Raw genomic sequence first — 27,686 nt, 5'->3', positions numbered from 1 at the left:
GTGTTAGTTTCAGGTGTACAGCCAAAGAGATTCAGTTATAAATATATATGTTCAGATTATTTTCAATTATAGATGTTGAAATATAAATACAAGGTATTGAGTATAGTATCCTGTGCCATAGAGTAAATCCTTGTTGCCTGTCTGTTTTTTGTATAGTACTTTGTATCAGTTAATCTCATACTCCGAATTTGTCCCTCCCCCTCCCCTTTGGTAACCATAAGTTTGTTTTCTATGTTTGTGAGTCTGTTTCTGTTTTGTATCTGTTTTGTATATAGATTCATTTATATTATTTTTTACAGTCCATATATAAGTGATATCATAATATTTGTCTTTGCCTTACTTCACTAAGTATAATATTCTCTAGGTCCATCCATGTTGCTGCAAATGGCAATACTTCATTCATTTTATGGCTACTAGCATTCCATTGTGTATATATACCACATCTTCTTAAGCCACTCGTCTCTTGATGGGCACTTGGGTTATTTCCATGTCTTGGCTATTGTAAATAGTGCTGCCATGAATATTGGGGTGCATGTATCTTTTCAAATTAGAGTTTTCATTTTTCCTGGATATATACCCAGGAGTGGGATTGCTGGATCATATGGTAGCTCTTTCTTTTTTATCCAATTTGCCACCCTGTGTCTTTTGATTGGAGCATTTAGTCTATTGATATTAAAAGTAATTACTGATAGGTATATACTTATTGCCATTTTAAACCTTGTTTTCCAGTTGTTTTTCCAGTTCTTTGTTCATTTCTTCTTTTTGGTTTTTTTCCTTTGTGGTTTGATGGTTTTCTTTTGTTTTATGCTTGAGTTCCTATCTTTGTTTTTTGTGAATCTGTTTTTGATTTGTGGTGACTGTGGAGTTCAAGTTTGTTGGCCCATGACTATCTCTCCTTGTGTTAAACTTATAGTCATACAAGTTCACACCTCCCCCACATTTTGTGATTTTGATGTCCTATTTTACATATTTATGTTTTACCCTTTTGCTATTAATTGTAGTTATGTTGCTTTAAAAATTTCTTTTGATTGTTTTTAATCTATGTACTGGCTTAAGTGGTCTTCAATCTTGTTATATATTTACCTTTCTTATTGTGATTTTCCCTTTCCTATAGATTCTTGTTTCTTGTCTATTTGGAGAAAAGCCTTCAATATTTCTTTTAGGGTAGGTTTAGTATTGCTGGATTCTATAATTTTTGCTTGTCTGAGAAATTCTTCTTTTTTAATTTATTTAATTTATTTTATTTTTGGCTGTCTTGGGTCTTAGTTGCTGTGCGTGGGCTTTCTCTAGTTGCAGCGAGCAGGGGCTACTCTTCGTTGTGGTGTGCAGGCTTCTCATTGTGGTGGATTCTCTTGTTGTAGAGCACAGGCTCTAGGCGCACGGGCTTCAGTAGTTGCAGCACATGTGCTTGGTAGTTGTGGCTCGCATGCTCTAGAGCGTAGGCTCAGTAGTTGTGGTGCATAGCCTTAGTTGCTCCGTGGCATGTGAGATCTTCCCAGACTAGGACTTGAACCCGTGTTCCCTGCATTGGCAGATGGATTCTTAACCACTGTGCCACTAGGGAGGCCCTGCTTGTCAGAGAAATTCTTTATCTCTCCTCCTATTCTAAATGATAATCCTGCTGTAGAGTATCCTAGGTTTCTGGTTTTTTCCTTTCAGGACTTTGAATATGTCACATCACTCCCTTCTGATCTGAAAAGTTTCTATAGAGAAATCAGCTGATAGCCTATGGGGGTTCCCTCTAACTGACTGTTTTTCTCTTGCTGCATTTAGAATCCTCTCTTTAACTTTTCTCATTTTAGTTATGATATATTTTGGCATGAGTTTGATTGGGTTCGTCTTGTTTGGGACTCTCTGTGCTTCCTGTACCTGGATATCTGTTTCCATCTTTAGGTTTGAGAATTTTTCAGCCATGATTTCTTCAAGTACATTTTCGATCCCCTTTTCTCTCTCCTCTCCTTCTGGAACCCCTATTATGCATAGCTTGGCACATTTTATATTATCCCATAGATCTTGCATGTTTCTTTCTTTTTTTTTTAAATTTGTCTTTCTGTCTGCTTTTCTGATTGGGTGATTTCCATTATTCTATCTTCCAGATCACTTATTTGCTCTTCTGTGTCATTTAGTCTGCTATTCATTGCCTCTAGATTGGTTTTTATCCTGGCAATTGAATCGTCTAATTTTGATTGGTTCACCTTCATAGTTTCTAGCTCCTTGTTACAGTGATCTTCATTTTTATTGATAATCTTTCTTAATTCCTGTAGCATTTTTATTACCCTTTTTTTGGGAATTTGGGGTCCAGTAGACTGGTGAGGTCTGCTTCATTATTTGTTCTTTCAGGGGATTTCTCTTGTTCTGTTTTTAGGAGTAATTCCTCTGCTCTTTCATTTTACTTAACTTTCTCTGCTTCTGTGAATTTAGGAGAAACAGTTATCTACTGTGTTCTTGAAGGGGTGTTTTTACGTGGGAGTGTCCCTATGTAGACTGTGTGTGTCCAACATTTTTGGTGTGAGGGCTGGTTTTGGTGTGGATGCTAGCCACGTTTTTCTTCAGAGTGTGCTGGCTGTTATTCCCTTGATAGTTGGTCTTTTGGTGTCCAGAGCCTGTGCTAGATGGGAGGTGGGGTCTCTTCTTTGTTCCATGGCTGTCACCACCCTGTCGGGGGCAGGGTCTGCTTCCCAAATGTTGGAGTAGAAGTCCTGAGGTCAGGTTTCTCAGGCTCTGTTGCCCTTCAGTGCATGCCCTACCCCAAAGAAGGTGAATGCTGAAGCAAGTGAGGCCCATGCGCTCATAGCAAACCTATGTGCCACGTGTGTAGGTGTCCAGGGTTCTGCTCAGAAGCAGCCCAAGGTGCATCCTTTTCTCTGTTTTGTTCCTCCCAGATCTAGTGCAGGGCTGTGGTGTGGAGTAGACTGGAGCTGGGTTTCGGGGTGCTGTCGCTGCAGGAATTGAGGTGGGCAGGAATTGAGATCTGGGCTGCCCCTGTGGCAGACTTATCCCAGGATCTGTCTGCCCCAGGTCTGGTGCTAAGCTGCTGTGTTGAATGGGTGGGGCTGCAGCACTCTCGCTGGGAAACCAAGTGCTGTGCACTCCTCCCCAGGGCCTGTCTGCCCAGTATTCAGCACTTAGCCATTATGCATTCTTGTGGCACTGCCCAGTGCACACACTGACATTGTCTGTGGTAGCTGGTTCTGCTGCCCCTGTGCACACATTGACAAAAGTCTCCACCGCTAGAGCTGCCACCACCACTGTGTGCAAGCTGACAGTGAAGCTCTGTGGCTCCCTCCAGATCACACCCCAGGCCATCTGGGCTGTCTCTGCATAGCTAGATCAAGCCCTCTCCCAGGACCTACCTGCCCGAGATTCAGCGCTTAGCCACTATGCATTCTTGTGGCACTACACGATGTGCTGGCAATGCCTGCCCAGCTAGACCTGCTGCCTGATGTGCGTGCTGACAGTGCCTCCCCTGGCTAGACCCACCCTCCCGTGTGCACACTGACAGTGGCTCCATGGCTCCATCCAGATTACACCCCTGGCGCCCCCATCTGCCTCTGTGGAGCTAAACAAATCTTTCCCCTGATCTCGCACCAGGCTATGGTGTGGAGGGAGTAGGGCTGGGGCATTTACTGTTTAGGATTAGGAAGTGCGGTGAGGTGGCTGCTGCCGGTGAAACTTTTTCTCCATCCTGATTGTTAGCAAGCCAGCATATGCACACACCTCATGAGTAGGGTCTAGGCTTCTCTAGCATACCTCATGAGTAGGATCTAGGTTTCTCTAGCCCTTCTTTCTGTCTCAGTAGATCCCATTAGGCAAGGGGGCTTGTCTCCTCCATGTAGGACCCCAGAACTGGGATGCCCAGATTGTGAGCCAACCTGATCATTCCCCAGGGCGAGGATCTGCCTGTGTGGACCTTGTCTTCCTTACAGATCCCTCCCAGGGGTGCAGGTCCCAACCTGATGCCTTTTTTCCCCCATCCTACCCAGTTTTGTGGAGATCTTTCTTGCAGCTTTGGTTAGGTATAGGAGTCCTTCTGTCAGCTTCCTGTTGGTTTTCTGTGAGAATTGTTCCGTGTGTAGATATATTTTTGATGTGTTTATGGCGGGAGGTGAGCTCCATGTCCTCCTACTCCACCATCTTGATTCTCCTCCTTTAAAGTCATCAAATTTTTTTTTTTTTTTTTTTTGCGGTACGCGGGCCTCTCACTGTTGTGGCCTCTCCTGTTGCGGAGCACAGGCTCCAGACGCGCAGACTCAGCGACCATGGCTCACGGGCCCAGCCGCTCCGCGGCATGTGGGATCTTCCCGGACCGGGTCACGAACCCGTGTCCCCTGCATCGGCAGGCGGACTCTCAACCACTGCGCCACCAGGGAAGCCCTAAAGTCATCAATTTTTGAATGTTAAACTAATCCTGTTAACTGGTTGGGGGATACACTTGAATATTTTTTTCCTGGATATTTAATACATTCATTTAATTTATACTAAGGTATACACAACAGATACCAGAACCAAAAGCAGATTTTCTTGAGTCTGGTGTTAGAAGGTAAGGTGAAGCCAAGATATAAGTTCCTTGCAAGCCTGTTTTATTTAGCAGGAGTTCTGTACCTATCACACATCCTCAGTGAATGCTGTTTTGGACAAGATGTCTTAAACCATGAAGATGAATTTTGCCCAAGGCCAATACTGTTCTATTAAAGTAAATTTTGTGATTGTAAATTCTTTAGAGATTTGAACCTTGTCTGAAAGTCATTTACCTCCTCACATCATACATATAGTCCATATTTCTTTGTCCCTTAACTTTATTCAATGACTTCATATGTATGAGTCACAGAATTACTCATACTACACTGATATGTATGTTAAAAATATAGCTTATTTTAAAAATTTGTTTGCATATCTCTTATGAGTTCTGATCAGTGGCATGAAAAGAAAAGCTAGTTTTGATGCAGTCTGATTCAAAACTTAGTCCTATCAGTAAACTGTTTCTTTGAATAATTATTCAGTTATTCAGATTCCCCTCTAAACCCCTGTCCTCTCTTAAGGTGGTATCTGAGATATAGAAGAAAATCTTCATAGCTTTGGGAGGAAGAGGGTCCTCTGTGATTCTCCATGGATGTGTGCTGACTGGTATCCACTGAATCTAGTTTAGCTGGCTTCTTTTACTGGGCATTCTGTAGCTGATGAATTTGTGGTATGTTTTTCAGCTCAGTCATGATCCAAGGGCCCCCTCCTTTCGTCTTTCCTCCCTTGGATCTTGTCTCCATAGACTCTGAGTCTCTGTCATAACCTCCAAAGAATCCCTGGCTTCCATGTGCAATAGTCTGTGGGGTCATCTTGCCTTCTGCAAGGGTCCTATCACTCCCTAATCAGGATATATGCTACATGGGACACAAAGGCTACTTAAAGTTCCCCCAATTTGACCATGACACTTTGCCCTCTTAATTCACTACGTTTCTTACTTCACCTTAATGCCCTGGAGTGTGGGAAGTTCTGAGCACACATTTAACTGCCTGTGTCCCTACCTCCATGGCCTTTCTTCTCTATCCCAGGCCTCCGGGGAGGAAAGGGTTTCCCCCAGTCATCTTCCCCTCTGTCTTTCTTTTTTCAGTAAAACTAAAATGGAGAAAGGTTATGAAGAATAAGGAAACGTACATTAAAAAGCGTTTCAAAACTAGTATACTGGTTACATGTTTGGAATCTATGAGTGCCAGTGAGAGTCCCAAGGCAGTATAAATAAGGCCATGGAAGGTCTGAAGATATTACTGATGACAAAGCACATCCATCCAGAGGCAAAAAAATTAACCCATAGCTCAAGAATATCACATCATTTTGTTCTTTGTTGCCATAATAAGTTTCATCTGCAAATGTTCACATCTCCAGAAACATAGAACAGAGTGCCTAGGACAATAAAATTAAATTGACAAACCTGCTGTGTGTTCTGTATTCTGCTTAGTGCTTTACTTGAACTCTTCATTTTTTCATGAGGATTTAATGATTGGTGTCACTTCCCTTCAGCTTCAGGAACTTCCTTTATTATTTCTTTTTTTTTCTCGTTTATTATTTCTTGTTAGGCCAGTCTGCTAGCAATGAATTCTCTGGGAATATATTTCATCTTTTTTTTTAGGTGAAATTTACATAAAATTAATAATTTTGAAGCGAACAATTCAGTGATATTTAGTACCTTCACAGTGTTGTACAGCCACCCCTCTATCTAGTTACAAAACATTTTCATGACCCCCAAATAAAACCTCATACGCATTAAGCATTTACTCCCCCCTTCCCCTCTCCCCCAGCTCCTGGCAACCACCAGTCTGCCTTCAGTCTCTGTATTTATCTATTCCGGATGTTTTATATGAATATAATGCTAAAATATGTGACTTTTGTGTCTGGCTTCTTTCACTTAGTATAATCATTTTTGAAGGTAACTTTGCTAGTTACAGGATTATTCGTTGATAGTGTTTTTTCTTTCAGCACTTGAAATATTGCTGTCCCATTGCCTTGACCTTCATTGTTTCTAATGAGAAGTCAGGTGTCAATTTTACTGTGGCTGCCTTGTAGATAAAGGATTGTTTTCCTCTTGCAGCTTTTAAGGTTTTCTCTGTATTGTTACTTTCAGCATTTTGAGTATGATGTGTTTGTATCTCTTTGTGTTTATCCAGCTTAGGGTTCATTGAGTGTCTTGGATATGTATATTAGTGTTTTTTAAAAATCAAATTTAGGAAGTTTTCAGCCAGTATTTCTTTGAGTAGTCTTCTGTCTTTCCTCTCCTTCTGGTACTCATATTATGTGTATGTGGATGTACTTATTTCTGTCTCACATTTCTCCTAGTCTGTGTTCATTTTTCTTCACTCTTTTTTTTTTCCTCGTCTTCAGATTGTATAGTTTCTATTGATCTCTTGATCGTTAAGCTTGCTGATTCTTTATTCTGCCATCTCAGACCTTCATGCAGCTGTGAGAAAGTCTCATCCAGGCCAGTGGGGAGTTGCTGACTAAAATTTTCCCATTAGAGGAGTCCCATGTCAGGTAGGATGGTCCAGTCCCTAATACCCTCACTGTGCTTAGCCTTTGGCTGGAAAAATAGCCAGTGGTGGCTTGAGAATAGCATGGTCTCATCAAGAACACAGTAGTAGAACTAAAGATAGAACGGCTGGAGGTTGTTCACCAATTATATGTCTCACAGCTTGTTCTCTTGAAGGGGATCTGGGAGCATATTTCTATGGCTGCCACAAAGATAGCGTTTTGAAATGTTCTCTTTCTACCATAAGCATTTATCTGTCTTAATAGATTTACCTAGTATTATTGACTGTGACAGAAATCTTCCATAACAGTTGCTTAAACAGGACAGAATTTTATTAGTCTCTGTAGGAATTCAGGTACCAACAAATCACGGCTGGTCCTGTATCTCTAAGGCAGAGAGAACCAGGATTCCTCTATTTCATTTGTCTACCTCATTATCCTCTAATACTTGGCTCTACCTCATTATCCCAAATGACTATATTTGCCCTAGCCATCATAGTTACTTAACAGTCTATAGGAAGGAGGAAGCTGGGAGGAAAATGTATACCTCTTCCCTTTAAGCTCACTTACCAGTAGTTGCACATAATACTCCTTTCATCTTATTGTCCAGAACCTTATATAAAAATACCTAGCTTCAAAGGAGATGAAGAATGATAATAAGAATGATAATGGCACAGGAGGCCATATGCCCAGCCAAAAATTTGGAAATGGGGGGAAATATTGGGATAGAAGAGTAAAAGTCTTTGCTACAGTATCAACTGTTCTGGATTTCTTTTCTTTTTTTTTTTTTTCATTTTGAGATCAGTCTTGGTTTCATATTTCTTTTTAAATTATTAATTTCATTGAAGTTCAGTTTGTTTCAGTATTTATTCCTAATTTTGTATGTTTGGTTTTTTTAATTTATTTTTCTTCATTAAACTTATTTGCCTAACTCAGTATTTATACTTAAAATGTCAATTTTTAATTATGGGGATTTATGTATATAAGTTCTAGATTTCTCATATTAAGATTATGCTTCATATTTACTAAATTTTTTAAAAAGTATTTTCATCAAGTTTATTTTAATGATTTCTTTTTGGATTCTGTCACTCTTGAGCAATTACAATTTTCTTGCAAAATCTGTGGTGTTGGTTTTGTAATTTATTAATTATTTTATTGATCCAACTTAGGAAAATACAACTCCCTGAGGAGAAATCTGAGGCTGAGGCACTGTCAGCAAGAATTCATCTTATGTGCTCTTCTCCTTTCATGTGATTAATGAAACCATTATAGTAGGACTAGCCTTCTGCATTATGTTTTCTCCTCAGCCGTAATTCCTCACCAGGTACTTTTTCTGAGCTTATTTTGGTCTTTATCCCACTTAAGGGGAAGTCCCAACTATCCCGTGCATTTCAGTGTTTTGTTTTAAATAAATTTATTTATATATATATTTTTGGCTGCATTGGGTCTTCGTTGCTGTGCTTTCTCTAGTTGTGGTGAGCAGGGGCTACCCTTCATTGCGGTGTGCAGGTTTCTCATTGCTGTGGCCTCTCTTGTTGCAGAGCATGGGCTCTAGGCATGCGGGCTTCAGTAGTTGTGGCTCGTGGGCTCTAGAGTGCAGGCTCAGTAGTTGTGGCACATGGGCTTAGTTGCTCCGTGGCATGTGGAATCTTCCCAGACAAGGGCTCAAACCCATGTCCCCTGCATTGGCAAGCAGATTCTTAACGACTGTCCCACCGGGGAAGTCCTTTCGGTGTTTTTTTACCCTGACACTTTGCCTTTGGTTTCTTTTTTTTTCTTTTTACATTTCTTTAAAAATTTTCTTTTCTAGCTTTATTGAAATATAATTGACATGTAACATTGTGTTTAAGGTGTACAACGTGTTGAATTGATACACTTATATACTGCAAAATTATTATCACAGTAGTTGCTTAAAACCTCCATCACCTCACATAATTATTTCTTTTTTAGGACGAGAACATTTAAGATCTACTCTCTAGCAAGTTTCCAGTATATAATACTGTATTGTTAACCATAGTCACCATGCTGTACATTAGATCCCCAGAAATTATTCATCTTATAAATGGAAGTTTATACCTGTTGACCAGCATCTTCCCATCACCCCCACCTCCTAGACCTGGGCAAGCACCATTCTGTTCTCTATTTCTATAATTTTGACTTTTCAGGATTCTACATATAAGGGATATCATAGAGTAATTGTCTTTCTTCGTCTTACTTCACTTAGCATAATGCCCTAAAGATCTATCCATGGAGTTGCAAATTGCAGGATTCCATCTTTCTCATGGCAGAATAGTATTCCATTGTATATATATATATCACATCTTCTGTATACATTCATCTGCAGACAGACACTTAGATTGTTTCCATATTTTGGTTACTGTTAATAATGTTGCAGTGAATATGGGAGTGCATATATGTCTTCAAACTCCTGTTCTCATTTCCTTTGGACATATACCTGGAAATGGGATTGTTGGATTATATGGTAATTCTATTTTTAAGTTTTTTAAGGAACTTCTGTACTGTGCTGTTTTCCATAGTGGCTGTATCAATTTACATTCCCATCAACAGTGAACAAGGGTTCACTTTTCTCCACATCCTTTCCAACACATTTTATCTCTTGTCTTTTTGATGATAGCCTTTATAACAGGTGTGAGGTGACACTTCATTGTGGTGTTGATTTGAATTTCCGTGGTGATTAGTGATGTCAAGCATTTTTTCATGTACCTGTTGGCCAATTGTATGTCTTCTTTGGAAAAATGTCTATTCAGTTTCTCTGCCCAATTTTACTCAAGTTGGGTTTTTTTGCTATTGAGTTGTATGAGTTCTTTATTTTGGATGTTAACCACTTATCAAATATATGATTTGCAAATATTTTCTTCTGTTCCATAAATCACCTTTTTATTTTTTTGATTGTTCCTTTTGCTGTGCAGAAGCTTTTTAGTTTGATGTAGCCTCACTTATTGATTTTTGCTTATATTGCTCATGCTTTACATGTCATATTTAAAAAATTGTTGCCAAGACCAATGTCAAGAGCTTTATCCTTATGATTTCTTCTAGGAGTTTTACTGTTTCAGGTCTAATTTTAAATCTTTAACCATTTTGAGTTAATTTTAGTGGTGTAAGATGTGTCCAGTTTCATTATTCTGCATGTGATTATCCAGTTTTCCCAACACCATTTATTGAAGAGACTATCCTTTCCCCATATTGAATATTCTTGACTCCCTTGTCAAGTATTAGTTGACTGATACAAGGGGGTTATTTCTAGACTCTCATTTCTTATACATGGGTCCACGTGTCTATTTTTATGCAGATACCACACTGTTTTGATTACTATGGCTTTGTCATATAGTTTGAAATCAGGAAATGTGATGCTTCCAGCTTTGTTCTTTCCCAAGATTGCTTTGGCCATTTGGGGTCTTTTGTGGCTCCATACAAATTGTATTGGGTTGGCCAAAAAGTTCATTCGGGTTTTTCCATAAAAAGATCACTTTTTCCTGTTTCTGTGAAAAAAGTCTTTGGGAATTTTGATAGTGATTGCATTGAGTCTGTTGATGGCTTTGGGTAGTATGGACATTTTAACAATATTAATTCTTGCAATCCATGAACATGGGATATCTTTCCATTTATTTGTGTCCTCTTCAGTTTCCTTCATCAAAATCTTATATTTTTCAGTGTCTAGAGCTTTCTCCTCCTTGGTTAAATTTATTGCTAAGTATTTTTGTTGTTTTTGATGCTATTGTGAATGGGATTGTTTTATTTCTTTTTCAGATATTTTGTTGTTACTGTATACAAATACAGCTGATTTCTGTCTGTTGATTTTGTGTCCTGCAACTTTACTGAATTCGTTGATTAGTTCTTACAGTTTTTTTGGCAGTGATTTTAGGATTTTCTATATATAAGATCATATCATCTGCAAAGAAAAAGAAGACAGTTTTCTTCTTTCTTTCCTATTTGGATGTATTTTTTTTCCTTGCCTGATTGCTCTGGTTAGGATTACCCATACTATATTGAATAGGTCTGGTGAGAGTGGGTACCTTGTCTTGTTCTGATATTAAAGGAAAAGTTTCAACCTTTTACCATTGGATATGATATTGTTGTTGGCTTATCATATATGTCCTTTTTTATGCTGAGGTATGTTCCTTCTATACTCTGTTGAGAGTTTTTATCACAAAAGGATGTTGTATTTTGTCAAGTGTTTTTTCTGCATCTATTGAAATGATCATATAATTTTTGTCTTTCATTCTATTAAAGTGATGTATCACATGTATTGATTTGCATATGTTGAACTATCCTTGCATCCCAGGAATGAATCCTTCTTGATTGTGGTGTATGATCCTTTTAACATGCTGTTGAATTTAGTATGCCTATATTTTGTTGAAAAATTCTGCATCTATATTCATTAGAGATATTTGCCTATAGTTTTTCTTGTAGTGTCCGTATCTGCCTTTGGTATCAGGGTAATGTTGGCCTTGTAAAATGAGTTTGGGAATGTTCCCTCCAGTTCTATTTTTTGGAAAGTATGAGAAAGACTGGCATCTGTTCATCTTTAAATGATTGGTAGAATTCACCAGGGAAGCCATCTAGTCCTCGGCTTTTCTTTTTTTGGTGGGAGGGGAGGGTTTTCTCTATTGAAAGATTTTGATTACTGATTCAACTCCTTATTCATTATTGGTCTGTTCTGATTTTTTATTTCTTCATGATTCAGTCTTGGTAGGTTGTATGTTTCTATGTTTCTTCTAGGTTATCCACTTTGTTACCATATAATTGTTCATAGCAGTCTCTCATGGTCATTGTACCTGTGATATCAGTCATAATGTCTCCTCTTTCATTTTTTATTGTATTTATTTGACTCCTCTTTTTTACTTCTTGATGGTGTCCTTAGCACAGTTAGTAAGATCCGCTTCTCTGTAACGTCCTCTGAGAATGTTATCTGCTGCTGTCTCAGACTTTTCAGTGACACAGCTCACAATTCAGTACTTTGGATGTGATGAGAGAAAAATGACACTCTTTGGCACCATCCCACATAGCTGGGAAAGCAGGGTACTCACACATCCTTATTTTCCTTCATGAACGAAATCATGGGCCAAGATGTCTCTTGGCCCTAAGCTGTGTTGCCTTGGTGGAGGGGTGAAGTAGGTAAAGTCAAACTGTTCCTCTTACCCTCTCTGATGAGTCCAAACTTGTATTTTTTGCTCCACTGATGTACTGGAACTTCTTGGCTGGAGATGTGTACTTTCACAAAAGCTCTGTCTTCCATTGGGTGCTTGTCTAAGACAGTCATTTTCTGGGGGCTCCTGGACCATGACCAAGAGAGGCTAGAGTCAGTTCACATGCCTCTCAGGGTCTATAGCCAGGACTGAGGTCTGTATGCTTATAACTTAACGTGTGGGTAGGCAAGACTCCTTTGCAGTCCCTTAGCATACGGTGCTGGACCCCACAGTTCCCGCAAAGGCACTTTTGTCCATAGATGGATGCCAAATTACTGTTTTTGCAGTGGGGCCATTGCAGAGGGATGTCTTATTTTGCCATGATTGCTTTTGGTTTCTTAAGCCTGATTGTTTATAAGTCCTTGGTCTTCAGCAGAAAAGGGCTCCAAAAGAGGAGTTTCCATTATTCCCACAGCATACTCTCAACTTTAGTGGATGTTCATGGTCATAGGGTCCTTTTAGGACCTAGAAATAAATTATCAGAAACATTTTTTATGAGCCAGCTCCTGGTGATTTCCTTTTATCTTACCCCATCTCATAGACATTCCTCAAAGTATAGGAAATATGGAAAGCTACCTTTTTTCCAGTGCTGTTGAAGATTTTTTTCTTATGTTTATATTTTTGGGGCATGTTGGTTTTTAACTAGAAAAAGTGCATTTGATTTCTTTGTTCAAATCACACTTCTTTGAAGAAATTTGTTACCAGTCCCTCATTTCTGACACTTTAATTTTTCTTGGTACTGTTTTCTCACAGTTCTGGTTGTATTTCATGTTCAGACCATTTAAAAAAAACTTCATTAATCTTTTTTCTATATCTGTTGGTATTTGTAGCATTCTATTTGTGGCACTCTTTTTTCAGTATATGTGAACTCTGAACAAAAATATATCCAGTTTTCGTGGCTGCAGACACCTGTTATAGGCTTATGAACAATAAATTCTCATTTTCAATCTAGATTTCTTCTGATCTAATGAACAATATATGCAACTGCTAAATCAATGAATATCTCTGTTTGGATGTTCCTACTATACTTCAAAGTCATTCTCTCCCCATTTCTGCTTCCATCCAAATCCTATTTTCATTTTTTCATGTACCAATGAATCACAGGGATCTAGTGAGTTCCCAGACCAATTAACTTTAGTACAGTTTTGTATTCCCCCAGTTTTTACACTCAGTATAAATTAGTACCCAAGATCTCTTTAACTCACAGTAGTTATTAAAAATGTGTGCTTGCTAAATCAATGAATGAACATAAACTGACAGGATGTTGCTAAAATGATATTTTTCTTTCAGACAATAACAAAAACAGGTAAAATTTATTTTATAATCTCTTACCTCTGTGTACTATCAGAACAAGTTTCAATATGTTTTGTCCACTACATCTAAGATGGATGACTCCAGATTGAGTGGGAATATGTTGTTACAGGAAACAGTGACATTCAAAGATGTGGCTATTGACTTCACTGAGGAAGAGTGGCAGCAGTTGGATCCTGCTCAAAGGAACCTGTACTGGAATGTGATGCTAGAAAACTATAACAACTTAATCACTGTGGGTAAGGGTAGTTTCCTATATAACTAAAACTCTGGGAGTAAATTACCTTTTTTTCCCCCAGGGTTTCTGAAATGTGTGGAACCTTTAAATGTTAGCCTGAGTGTGACCTTTAGGTGCCTTTGCTCACATTCATGTGCATGCTGCAGCTTTCAAAGCAAAATGTCATCCTTGGTTATGTTTCAAGCGGCAGTATTCCTAGAAAACATAGTTTTCTTGTCCTTCAGAAAGCCTGGTTTCCCTGGGCCAGCCTCAGTTCTTGAATGATTGTTCCTAGTATTTATGCCCAAATCTTATGTCACTTCCCTTTGACAGGATGTCCATTCACCAAACCTGATGTGATTTTCAAGTTGGAGCAAGAAGAACCATGGGTGGTGGAGGAAGAAGTGTCAAAGAGACATTGTCCAGGTTAGTGGGAAGGAACCATACAGGTGAGGAGGGGCCAGGGCCCTTTAATTGTTAATCTGTAAGTTTTTGATCCCTCTGAAATGTTCTTCAAAGTTATTTTTTTTAAGGCCATAGAACTTTGTAGTGACAATTGGTGTGAATTTTTTATATATGTAAGATGTCATTTCTAGATAATATTCTTAACTTCTTTCCTCAGAACCTAAAAGACCAGTTGGCTTTCTTACCTCTGTGTTAGATATCAACATTTCCTAATTCATTCCCAGCTTTGCTTTGGTAATCATTCTAGTCTTTCTGCCCACCTTTTTACATAGGCTCCTTTCCTTTTACGTTCAGATATTTACAGAATTGAAGTTGTTTAAATAAACTTGTTGACATTTAGAGTCCTTTACTATTTTCTCTTTTTCCTTCCATTGTAAATGCTTTAGCATCATATTTTGTACCCATAGTCACACTTCCCACTGTAATTTAGCTTTTGCTCTCATACTTCAGTAATGACTACAATCCTTTTACTTCGATAAAGTTTTAAAGTCAGTCCTACTTTTCTGTTATCTCCCATTTTCTGCTACATTTGTCACGTATATATGCATGTGCTTGTGTGTTTGTGATACATGGGTATACATATGTATAATGCGTACACATATATATGTATACATGCATACATATACATACATATATTTTTAATTTGAAAGATATTGTGATGTCTTTTTTTGCTCTTCAAGGAGATAACAATTTATACTTCTACTGACAATTTCTGCAACTTAGTCTATTAGCATTCCTTAAATCATTGCCAGTTTGATAAATGAAAAATAACTTACTATAGTTTGAATTTGCATTTCGTTTATTATAAATGAAGGCAAGCATCTTTTCATATGTTTAAAATCTATATTTCTTTTTTATGAACAGTTTGTGTTTTATGCCCCTTTTTTTCTGTTGAGTTCTTAATTTATATGAATTCTTAACATATTAAGGTGATTAGCCGTTTCTCTTGTTTTTCTAGTATTTTTTTCTGGTCACTCATTGCTCTTTAAAGTACTTTTTACCACCGTTAAAGTTCACATAGTTAAAATAACAATCTTTTCTTACAGGAGATTTATCATATGATTCTTTTTCCTTTTGTGTATATGGGTGAATATTATTTAAATATTTCTTAATAATGAATCATACTTACATTTTTGCTATGAATTTAAATATCCTAACTCTGTCAAGCTTTGAAGTCAATGTTACACCGGTTTTGTAAATAAAATTTAGAAGCTTTTCTTCACGTTCTAGAACATTTATATAGCATTGGCATAAAACTCCCGTAAAATTTTTATTTATCTTACCTGTTGAACTATTTGGACCTTGCAGATTTTTGAGGGAAGTTTCTTTGACAGCTTTTCTCCATTGTTCCTTTTTTTTTTTTTGCGGTACGTGGGCCTCTCACTGTTGTGGCCTCTCCCGTTGCGGAGCACAGGCTCTGGACGTGCAGGCTCAGCAGCCATGGCTCACGGGCCCAGCCGCTCCGTGGCATGTGGGATCTTCCGGGACCAGGGCACGAACCTGTGTCCCCTGCATCGGCAGGCGGACTCTCAACCACTGCGCCACCAGGGAAGCCCTTCTCCATTGTTCCTTTTATAACTGTTCTATATAGATGTTTTTTTCTCTCTTGGCAATAGTTTTTGATAATAGGCTGTAATTTTCCAGAAAGATACCATTTTAATCCTGGTTTTCGAATTAATTTTCACAGAGTTGAACAAAGAAATTGCCATAAATATTTAAATTTCCTCTGTATTTTAAGAAGGTTACCATATATTGATGTTCCAGGGCCATCTGTTATATTTAACAATTTGTTTCATCTGTGTTTTCAAATGTTTGTATAAAATTATTCATAGTGTTGTCTTCTTATTTATGTCTTCCATAAATACTGCAACATTCTCAGCTAGCATCATCAAATATTGGCTCTCATTCATTGCCTTAACACTCTACCACTGAGAGTCATATTAGATAGATGCTAGACCTTTTTTTCTCCATATTTTTAAATATCCTTTGCTATTTTCTTCCTCTGTATCTCTGTGTTGCCTTCTCAGTAATTACTTCAGATAAATCTTCCATTTTGTTAATTCTCTCTTCAATCATGTTTATTCATCTTTTTAACTCATCCACCTTTGAAAAATTTTTAGTAGTAGTATTTTGTATTTTTGTAAGTTCCTCTTCTTTTTGTTTTTGCTATGTTTTTTTCTTCTCACATCTTTCTGATTCTTCCTAGTAATTTCTGTGGCTTCTTCAGCTTTGTGTTTCTATCATTTGTTTCTTTAAAAATACTGTACATAACTCTTTTGTATTCAGTATCTGACAGTTCCAGTATTTTAAGTTCTCAGGTTTAAATATCTTGTTTTTGAGGACTCAGTGTATTTTGGTTCTTCACATAGTTGATGATTGCTGATCCTAAATTTAAATTTTTAAAATCTTAATTTGTGCTAATTCTGTTGTCCTAAATTGGGGTTGCTTTCCTCTGAAGATGATTTGCATGTACTTCTGGTGGGTGCCAAGAGGCGTTACCAAGTGAGGATCAGTTGAACATTCTTTGAAGGTCCTGGCTTTTTGTAGGAATCTTAGTTGAGCTTCTCTTCTTTATTGATGGCCCAAGAGCCTTATACTTTAGTTAACAAGGCTTTGCATAGGTACTCAAGACAGATCTGTCTTGCAGGTTGTTTTCAGGTCTGTTCTCTCTCAGACCTGACTTTGGCTAATACTTGTTTTTATTTTGTTCATTTTTTGTGTGTATGGTGCTCAGGCATGGTTGTTGGAGAGGATTGTAGTGTTCTTGGAGATTTATGCTACTTCCTATAAGCCCAGTGATGCTTCAGAATTTCTGCTTTATCCACTATCTTGTTTTGCAATATGAAGTTACCTTGCTGTAATTTCAATACTTAAAGTTTTTAAATTTTTTAAGGTTTTTTTTTTGATGACCATTTTAAAAGTCTTTATTGAATTTGTTATAGTATTGCTTCTGTTTTATGTTTTTTGGCCCCAAGGCATGAGGGAATCTTAGCTCCCTGACCAGGGATCAAACCCACACCCCCTGCACTGGAAGGCGAAGTCTTAACCACTAGACCACCAGGGGGGTCCCTAAAAGTCTTTATGTAGCCTATCTGTCTCTCTTTTTTCCCCCCACTTGCATGGTGTTCATTACTTTGGATGGTTTTATTTCTCTCTTTTCTTTCTTTCTTGGTTCTGCTAGTTAATTTTTTTTAGCCCTTTTTGTTTTCTCATTGTTTCTTCCTCATGCATTTGTATCTCTATTTTGAGCTCATTTATAGTTGATATTTTCATTAAGTTTTTTCATTCATGGCAATACATTTAATCAAGATTTTCATTTACTATGTGTCAATTGTTTTAGCTTGAATTTTTTGTCTGCTTTCTTTATCTCATGTTTCTTTTCTTTTTTCTCTTATACTTTTTTAGAGATCTGATTCCAGTACTTTCTCATTTATGAGTGAGGATAGTTCCTCCTTGACCTGACTTTTAAAGAAGGATATTGTTAGGGAAGGAAAGAAAGTTCTCTGATCTAGAGCAGGAATCTGCAAACTATGACCTGTAGGCCAGCCACTTGTTTCTGTAAATAAAGTTTTACTGGAATATAGCCACAATGAATCATTTACATCTTAACTATTAATACTTTCACATTGCAGAGGCAAAGTTGAATAGTTGTGTCAAAGACTGTATGACCCACGAAGCCTAAAATATTTATTATCTGACCTTTAAGAAAATGTTTGCCGACTCTTGATGTATAGGAATGCATCTGTTCTTCATACTAAAGCCTTTTATTCTACATGGTTTTGTGAATATGTTTAGGTTTTACTTCTTCTCATCCAAAAAGGAACTGCAGCTGCAATTCTTCTCATAACTCTGAATCTTACACTCTCACCCCAACAGACTTCTTCCTAAAAAGACAGTATTTCACAGTGTTTCCTCGTTCAGCCCTGGCTTCCTTGACATACCTTGGGATGTCAAGTCTCCTGTAATCAGTCTCTACTCCCAAATTTCCATGTTGTAATCAGGGGTTAATTAATTCTGCCCTTCAAGGTGTGATATCCATTTTGACAATGTCAGCTGCTTGCTGTGCCCAAGATCAGCATGAACAGCTGTCTTCTCTTAGAATCCTTTTTTCCCTATTCCACCCTTCACTGTATTTGTCAACACTAACTCATTTATTATAATTGGGGTTACGGCCACCACCTAGGATTATTGAAGAATCAATGACTTTTCATTCCTGTTTGTATAGAGGAAAAGAGATCAGATACTTTTTCATTTCACCATCTTAAAACATGGAGTCTTTTCTGTCACATTTGATATTTTGATCTTGCCCTTGGAACTCTTTTACACTTCTACTTGGATAGTACCTTAAAGACCTGATCTTACCTTCTCCCTCAATACCTTTTGCTTAATTGGGCTTTTCTGTTTCCCTGAACTGAGGGGACTCAATAGCTTAAGCTTAGTATTCTGCCTTCTTTTCTACATTTATAATCTGCAACCACGTCTCTAACTTTACCTGCATTATAGCTTCACAAGAATTTTTCCTTTACTTTATTCTCAGTCTGGCAGAGAGGGAGAAAAATCTCCATTTTCTTCTCCTAGAGCTAAGCAGCCACTGGGGACTGAATGTCTCACCTTTGGGTATGTAGACGTTCATTTATTCTACATTTGAGCCAGTTCCTTATCTCCGAATTTCTCTGCCTGGTGTCCTTGACTCTAGAGCCTTTCTGCTTATATTTCTCAAGAGAGTAATCTCCCATCTTCTCTAGGGTGGAAGAGTGGTCTTTGTCTTTGTTAGTTTATATCTTTTTCTTTCCTTATCTAATTTTAGTGTGGTTTTGTGTAGGATCAGAGATAAATTCATGTATTTATGAGGCCATATTTAAGCATAATTTCCCACTCTTTGTTTTCCCTTTCAGTCATGCTACACAGGCTCTTCCTGTTTTATATTCTGATTCTTCTTCTTTTTTTTAAATATTTATTTATTTACTTTGGCTGTGCTGGGTCTTAGTTGCGGCATGCAGGATCTTCGTTGCAGCACGTGGACTCTTAGTTGCAGCATACGGACTTCTTAGTTGTGACATGCAGACTCTTAGTTGCAACATGCATGCAGGATCTAGTTCCCCAACCAGGGATCGAACTCAGGCCCCCAGCATTGGGAGCGCAGAGTCTTACCCATTGGATCACCAGCGAAGTCCCTATTCTGATTCTTTTATCCAATTTTTACCTTCCTATTGTTTGTTCTCATTTTATTAATTACTGTATTGTTCAGAGCAATTTTATTTATTCACTTTTTTAAATATATAATACATACTTGTAGTACAAAATTTTTAAAGTACAATAGGATATATATTGAAAAGTAATTTTTCTTCTCTTACCCATGTCTTCCTCTCTGCTGGCAACCCCTAGTATCATTTTCCCTTGAGCTGTTATTTACTTGCATTTTCAAACATTTTTATTGAACCCACTTTAAGTTGATAGGTTAACTTGCAAATAATTACCATTTTTGCTATCGAATATTCTTTTCCAGGAATGTGATACACCTTTTGTCTTAGTTTCCTAGAGCTGCCATAATGAAGTAGAGGCTAGAAATACACAGTCAAGGTGTAAGTAGGGCAATGTTCCTTCTGAAACCTATAGGAGAAGATTCCTTGTATCTTTCAGCTTCTGGTATCCCCAGACATTCTTTGGCTTGTGGCAGCATAACTCCAATTTGTGTCTTTATCTTCACATAGTGTTCTCCCTGTGTTCTGTCTCTTCATGTGGCATTCTTTTTATAAGAACACCAGTCATATTAGATTAGGGGCTTACCTTACTCCAGTATGACCTCATCTTAACTAACTACATCTGCAATGACCTTATTTTCAAATAACTTCACGTTCTGAGGTACTGGGGGTTAGGGCTTAAACATATATTTTAAAGGGGGAACACACAATTCAACCTATAACACTTGCATTTGTTCAAATCTGTGTGTGCATTTTAAATTTTTCTTATAATTTTTAGACATTTCTTATTAAATTTATTCCCAGATTTTTCATATTTTTCTTGTCATTGTAAGTGTAGTCTTTTGCTATATTTTCTAAATAGTTGTTTGTATATATGAAGGTTACTGAAACTGAATATTAATTTACTATATATAGTGAATTTAATTTTTTACTTTTTATAATTTTTCAGTTGAATCAATTTTGCAAGTTAACAGTTTTAGTATTGACAAATAATGTTAACTTTACCTTTCCTTTCCAAGTTTTTATACATTTCTTTCTCTTATTTAATACACTACCCTGTACTGTAATAATAGTTGTGATAGTACTTATCTTTTTCTTATTCCTGACTTTAATGTGAATGCTTTGGGATTTTTCCCATTAAGAACAGTGCCAGGGTTTAAGTTATACTGTGCTTTTTCTCAAGTTAAATAAGTGTCTGTCTGTTCCCATTTTATAAAGTGATTTTTATGGAAAATAGGTGTTGAATTTTATCATCTTTTTAATATCTTTGGAACGATTACTTGATTTTTCACTTTTGACCTGTTAATGTATTTACTTATAGTAATAGATTTTCTAATATTGAAACATATTCCTGGAAAAAAACAACATATATATGTCTTATATTTAATGTGCTTTTGGGTCACTTGTTTTTTCTTCTGGGTCATTTTGATATGTAGAGTTTTTGCATTGATATTCAAAAATGAAATTGGTGTATAGTTTGCTTTTTTGGTTGTCATCTTTATCAGGTGTTGGTGTTAATATTATGTTTGTCTCACACACAAAAAAATGGGAATTCTTTTTTCTTTAATAATATTTTGTACAGCATGACAGCTGTCCCTTAGGTGTTTGTTTAAATTCCCATGATAATATCTCTGGGCCTTTTCTATTTGTTTTGGGGTATTTCTTTTCATATTTTTCTGTTTATTTTGTGGAAATTGGTATTTGTTTTCTACATCTTATAGAGTCAGTTTTGGTCATTTATATTTTCCAGAAAATTATGTCAAAAAGTTTATTTAAATGGAGTCCTGTAAAGTACTTTTATGAGTTTTTAGCTTCCTGTTTTTGTCTGTTTCTCTATCGCTATTTCTTCTTACTTTATTTGTACATTCTGAATTCTCCCTCTTATTTATCCAACAGTTTACCTTTTTTCTTTCAGATCCCATTTAAAAGCAGTCAAAGCTATTTGTATTCATAAATATCTGTCTCTACTCATATTTCTTTTCCTGGAATTTCCTAAAGCTTAGGAAATAGAAGCTATATGTACCTGGAATTTGCTTAATAAGACACTAGGCCATAAGCTAAGAACCAATCCCATACTAGTATATTTAAAAAATTTTTTTGATATAATATTGGAAAAATTTACAAGTGATATTTATTTGCAATTTGTTTTAGGAGAAATATGGGGGATGGATGAGCATCAGAAAATCCAGGACAGACTTTTGACACAACTTGAAGATAAATTCACAAAAACACTGACTGAAGAAAAAGTGAATGAATGTCATAAGAAATTTGCAAATGCATTTTCTCCAAACTCAGACTTTTTTCCTTCCAGTCACAATCTCTATAAATACGACTTATTTGGAAAGTGTTTAGAACATAATAATTTCAACTATTATAATAATGAGAGAATCCTTATAAGAAAAGAACATTGTGAATATAATGAACCTATGAAATCATTTGGCAATAGCTTATCCCATCTTGTAGTAACCCCCTTTAAGTGTAATCATTGTGGAAAAGGTTTTGATCAAACTTTGGACCTCATAAGACACCTGAGAATTCATACTGGAGAGAAACCCTATGAATGTAAAAAATGTAGAAAAGCCTTCAGCCAAAAGGAAAAACTCATTAAACATCATAAAATCCACAGTAGGGAGCAGTCTTACGAATGTAATGAATGTGGAAAAGCTTTCATTAAAATGTCAAATCTCATTAGACATCAAAGAATCCATACTGGAGAGAAACCCTATGCATGTAAGGAGTGTGGGAAATCCTTCAGCCAGAAATCAAATCTCATTGATCATGAAAAAATTCATACTGGAGAGAAACCTTATGAATGTAATGAGTGTGGAAAAGCATTCAGCCAGAAGCAAAGCCTCATTGCACATCAGAAAGTTCATACTGGGGAGAAACCTTATGCATGTAATGAATGTGGTAAAGCCTTCCCTCGAATAGCATCTCTTGCTCTTCATATGAGAAGTCATACAGGAGAGAAACCTTATAAATGTGATAAATGTGGAAAAGCCTTCTCTCAGTTTTCCATGCTTATTATACATGTGAGAATTCATACAGGTGAGAAACCTTATGAATGTAATGAATGTGGAAAATCCTTCTCTCAAAGCTCAGCCCTTACTGTACATATGAGAAGTCATACTGGTGAGAAACCTTATGAATGTAAGGAATGTAGAAAAGCCTTCAGCCACAAAAAGAACTTCATTACACACCAGAAGATTCATACTAGAGAGAAACCTTATGAATGTAATGAATGTGGGAAAGCTTTCATTCAGATGTCAAATCTTGTTAGACACCAGAGAATTCATACTGGAGAAAAACCCTATATATGTAAGGAATGTGGCAAAGCCTTTAGCCAGAAATCAAATCTCATTGCTCATGAAAAAATTCATTCTGGAGAGAAACCCTATGAATGTAATGAATGTGGTAAAGCCTTCAGCCAAAAGCAAAACTTTATTACACATCAGAAAGTTCACACTGGAGAGAAACCTTATGATTGTAATGAATGTGGTAAAGCCTTCTCTCAAATTGCTTCCCTTACTCTTCATCTGAGAAGTCACACAGGGGAAAAGCCTTATGAATGTGATAAATGTGGGAAAGCTTTCTCTCAGTGCTCATTGCTTAATTTACATATGAGAAGTCATACAGGTGAGAAACCCTATGTATGTAATGAATGTGGAAAAGCTTTCTCTCAAAGAACTTCCCTTATTGTACATATGAGAGGTCATACAGGTGAGAAACCTTATGAATGTAATAAATGTGGAAAAGCTTTCTCCCAAAGTTCCTCCCTTACTATACATATACGAGGTCATACAGGTGAGAAACCCTTTGACTGTAGTAAATGTGGAAAAGCCTTTTCTCAAATCTCATCTCTTACACTTCATATGAGAAAACATACAGGTGAGAAGCCTTATCATTGTAATGAGTGTGGTAAGGCTTTCAGCCAAAAGTCACACCTTGTTAGACACCAGAGAATTCATACTCATTAGGAATAGAAACTCTGAATCTTGTGAATATGGAAAAGCCTTTGGAAGGAATTAGCACCTCCTTGCACAGTACATTATCGGATCTAGAGCAGAAAACTGTGAATGTGGGAAAGCCGTTTGAAGAAGTCACATTTGTGACACAGTTCTTACCAAGGTGACAAATTGTATAATGAGAAAGCTGATCATCAAAAATCTTCAGCAGATATCTAATGATAATATTTATCCAGCATTATCTTTAAAACCTGAAATAAGATATTTTCATCAGCATGCCAGCATGATACTTGAGCTCCTAGCCAATCTCTTAACCAAGAAAAAGAAGATTGGAGAAAAAAAAAAACTCTTAAAATAACCTCTCATACTAGAATAGTTAATTAGAAAATATCTTGATATAAAATACCTGAGAATAAACAATAATGAATTACAAGACATATATAAAGTTATAAAACATTTTGAAGGTCACACTTGAAATTCTGAGAAAAATAACATTTTCTGAAAAGACTTGACATGGTAAAAATATATATAAATTTTCTCACAAATCACTAAGTTTAAAGTACTTCCACTCAAAGTTTTTACCAGTTAGTTATATTTTAAGAATTTCATGAACTGATTCAATATTTTATATGGGAATGTAAAGGGCCACAAATAGCTGAAACAAACGTGAAAAACAAAAGAGAAGATAGACTACTAGATATCATTGCATATTTATTCAAAGCTCGTAGCATTTAAACAGTGTTCTTTATGAGTAAATAAATCAGTGGAAACAAATTGAAGACTGGAGGAAAGACATGGGAATTTTGTGTATTATAGTGCTATTGAAATCATTGGGAAAAGGATGGCCTATTCAATAAATGGAAGATTCATATGAACAAAAAATGTTAGTTCTTTATACCATATACAAAAATAAAACCCAGATTGAAGACTAGAATATAAAAAGCAAAATTCTATATAATGAAAAAATAGACTATATTTACTACTTTAGAGTAACAGGATCTCTTTAAAAACACATAAATATGGAACATTCAATTCTACTTTGGTGTATTGGCTTCAGAGGCACCCACATATATGCACAGAGATGCATGTGTTCATGCATCTCTTTATGTTCACTGCATCATGGTTTGTATTACTCTAAATTGAAAAGAACATACATTTCCATTAGTAGAGGAATAGATTGATACAATGTGATTATTTGTATGATAGAACACAATATTTAAAGATACAAATTTGATATATCATTACATGGATAGATTATATAATATTGACAGAAAAAAGCAAAATGTACATTGAAACATGGTATAACATTTCTATAAATTTAATAAAACAATGCAAAGAACAGTACTGTGTATTGATCATGGATACATATATGACATTGATTGCCTTTTAGGAAGTGAAGGCACTTGTTATATTTATCTGTAATATTTCCTTAATAAAAGAATGAAAGCAAATATGACAGTAGTAACAAATCTGGTTGTCAAAATTATGTTGTAGGTTTTGTTTTTTAATTCTCTCTTGCCTGTCTTTATTTTCTTGTTTCTCTAAAATAAGAATCAAATGGATAGGGACTTCCCTGGTGGTGCAGTGGCTAAGAATCTGCCTGCCAATGCAGGGGACACGGGGTTGATCCCTGATCTGGGATGATCCCACATGCCATGGAGCAACTAAGCCTGTGCGCCACAACTACTGAAGCGCATGTACCTAGAGCCTGTGCTCCGCAGCAAGAGAAGCCACCTCAACGAGAAGCCCACACACCGCAACAAAAAGTAGCCCCTGCTCACCACAACTAGAGAAAGCCCACATGCAACAATGAAGACCCAACACAGCCAAAAAAATAAATACATTTATTTTTTAAAAACTCAAATGGATAGAGAAAACCTGGACCTATAGAAACAATTTTAAAATGGATTATTATTTTTGATCAGATACTAACATTTATAGAAAATATCTTTAATAATACATAAACCAAACTGAATTAAGATAATATTTTGCTTACCCTCTCCTCATAATGTTAATTAGGATACACACATCAGAAGTATAAAATAGCCTTTGTTTGAGACCAATTTTTAAATTTTTCATTTTTAAACACAAGTTCTTCCCTATTTGAAAGCAGTGAAGAAACAAAAGAAATATTCAGTTGTTGGGGTAACTGACTCTCCATTTGGAAAAAAAAGTCACCTGCATTTGGGTTGGTTCAAATTGAGGGATAAAGACCATTCATGCATACTGTAAAATGTTAATGTAAAATATCAAGCCAAGGATAGTTACCTGTATCAGAGCAGAAGCAGTTTCAATGTATTTCAACAACTCTTTCTTTGGTTTCTAGATCCTTACATGGGAATTCAAATGCTGGTGATTTTTATGTGTCAGGTAAGAGCTCAGTGGATGTGAAAGTTCACTTCTTCCTATACCACAGCTGTTTCATATTCAGGCCTTTCAAATATTTATAGAACTCAAATTTCCTTTTCTGTGAATAGCCCATTCATGTATTTTGTCTATTTTTTCTACTGGGACTTCCAAAAAATGTTTTTATTTAGAAATAATTATAGATTTATAGAAGTTGAAGAAATAATAACCTAGACTACTCTGTGTACTCTATATCCACTTTCTCCTAATGGTAATGTCTTATGTAATTATAGTTATATATCACATTTGACACTAGTGTGATTCACAGGCCTTATCAGATTTCACTGATTTTACATGCACTTCTGTATGTGTATCTCTAGTTCTATACCATTTTATCTAGTTTAAATTTATGTAACTACCACCACAATCAAGATATAGAACTTGAAACACCACAAAGATCCCTTGTTCTATCCCTTTGTAGTCACAACCATCCTTCTTTCCTCCCCCTGTTCCCCACTCCTAATCCCTGCAAACCACTAATCTATTCTCCATAATTTCTTCATATAGGAGTGCTCTATAAATGTAATCACTATATAATCTTTTAAGATTGGCTTTTTTCACTCAACATAATTCTCCTGAGATCAATTCCACTTGTTGCAGGTACAATAATTTGTTCTTTTTTGGGTAATTTCTGAGTAGTTTTTTATGGTATCGATATACCATGGTTTCTCTAAACATTCAGCCATTGAAAGACATTCGAATTGTTTCCAGTTTGGGGTTATTACAAATCTGCTGTGAACATTCTCTGCCACTTTGTTGTTTTGTTCTGTTTTTTTGCTCCTCTGTTTCACTTTTCATGTCTTACTGTGGGTTATTTGAGCATTTTTTTAGAATTCTACTTTGACTTATCTATAGAGTTCTTAAGTACATTTCTTTGTATAATTTTTTAGTAGCTGCCCTAGGTATTACATTATACATATGTAACTCATCACAGTCTACTTTTGTTAACATTGAGCCAGTTCAAAACCTTATCTCAACTGAGCTCCTTTAATTTACCCCCACTTTATTGCATAGTTATCTTAAATATTTCCTCTGTGTACCTTAAGAACTACATGAGATAATGTAGCCATTTTTGATTCAACCATCTAACATAATTTTGGAAACTCAACAGGAGAAAGATAATCTATTAAATGTACCCATGTTTTTACTTTATGTTTTTTCCTCACTCCTGATGTTCCACATTTCCTTCATTTCTCTTCTGCTTGAAGAACTTCCTTATAATAGATCTCCTGACAGATTCTTAGTTTTCCTTCATCTGAGCATGTCTTCATTTCACCTTCATTCATGAAGAATATTTTTTGCTGGTATAGAGTTCTGGATTGACAGTTCTTTCAGCACTTGAAAAATGTGCTACTTCCTTCTGGCCGTCATGTTTTCTGATCAGAAATCTGTCATTTAAATCATTGTTCCTCTGCAGGTAATGTATAATTACTCATGCTGCTTTCATTTTTTTTCTCGTTTTTTGTTTTCTGAATTTTTATTATGATGTGTCTTGGCATGGATTTCTTTGGGTTTATCCTGTTTGGGGTTTGCTTAGTTTCTTGAATCTGTAGGCTTATGTTTATTGACAAAATTGAGGAATTTTCTGCCATTTCTTTGAATGCCTTTTCAGCCTGACTTTCCCCTTTCCTTCTAGGATTCAGCATATTTTCCCTCTCTGTTGTTCATATTGGGTAATTTCTCTTGTTCTATAAGTTCATTGATACTTTCCTCTCTCCCCTCCATTCTGTTCTTGAGTACATCCATTGAGTCTTTTACTTTGGCTACTGTATTTTTCAGTTAAAAATATTCCATTTTGGGGACTTCCCTGGTGGTGCAGTGGTTAAGAATCCACCTGCCAATGCAGGGGACACAGGTTCGATCCCTGGTCCGGGAAGATTCCACATGCCACAGAGCAACT

General features: G+C 36.5%; 1 protein-coding gene across 1 annotated transcript in view; it reads left to right on the top strand.

Annotated features, from left to right (window-relative positions):
- ZNF569 (zinc finger protein 569) overlaps window positions 1-24,721 on the top strand; it is a 60,711-nt gene extending 35,990 nt beyond the window's left edge. Inside the window, exons 4-6 of the mRNA XM_029211969.1 lie at window positions 13,645-13,771; window positions 14,083-14,175; window positions 21,567-24,721. Of these exons, the coding sequence (XP_029067802.1) occupies window positions 13,645-13,771; window positions 14,083-14,175; window positions 21,567-23,392 (2,046 nt within the window). The 3' untranslated portion in view covers window positions 23,393-24,721. The remainder of the gene's footprint in view (window positions 1-13,644; window positions 13,772-14,082; window positions 14,176-21,566) is intronic.
- The last annotated feature ends 2,965 nt before the right edge of the window (window positions 24,722-27,686 follow it).

The sequence above is a fragment of the Monodon monoceros genome, unplaced genomic scaffold (genome assembly GCF_005190385.1).
Source record: "Monodon monoceros isolate NGI ecotype Baffin Bay Population unplaced genomic scaffold, NGI_Narwhal_1 Super_Scaffold_10, whole genome shotgun sequence".
In the NCBI taxonomy this organism is placed as follows: Eukaryota; Metazoa; Chordata; class Mammalia; order Artiodactyla; family Monodontidae; genus Monodon; species Monodon monoceros.
Note: the sequence above shows the minus strand (reverse complement) of the source record. Positions and strands in the feature narration are given on the sequence as shown.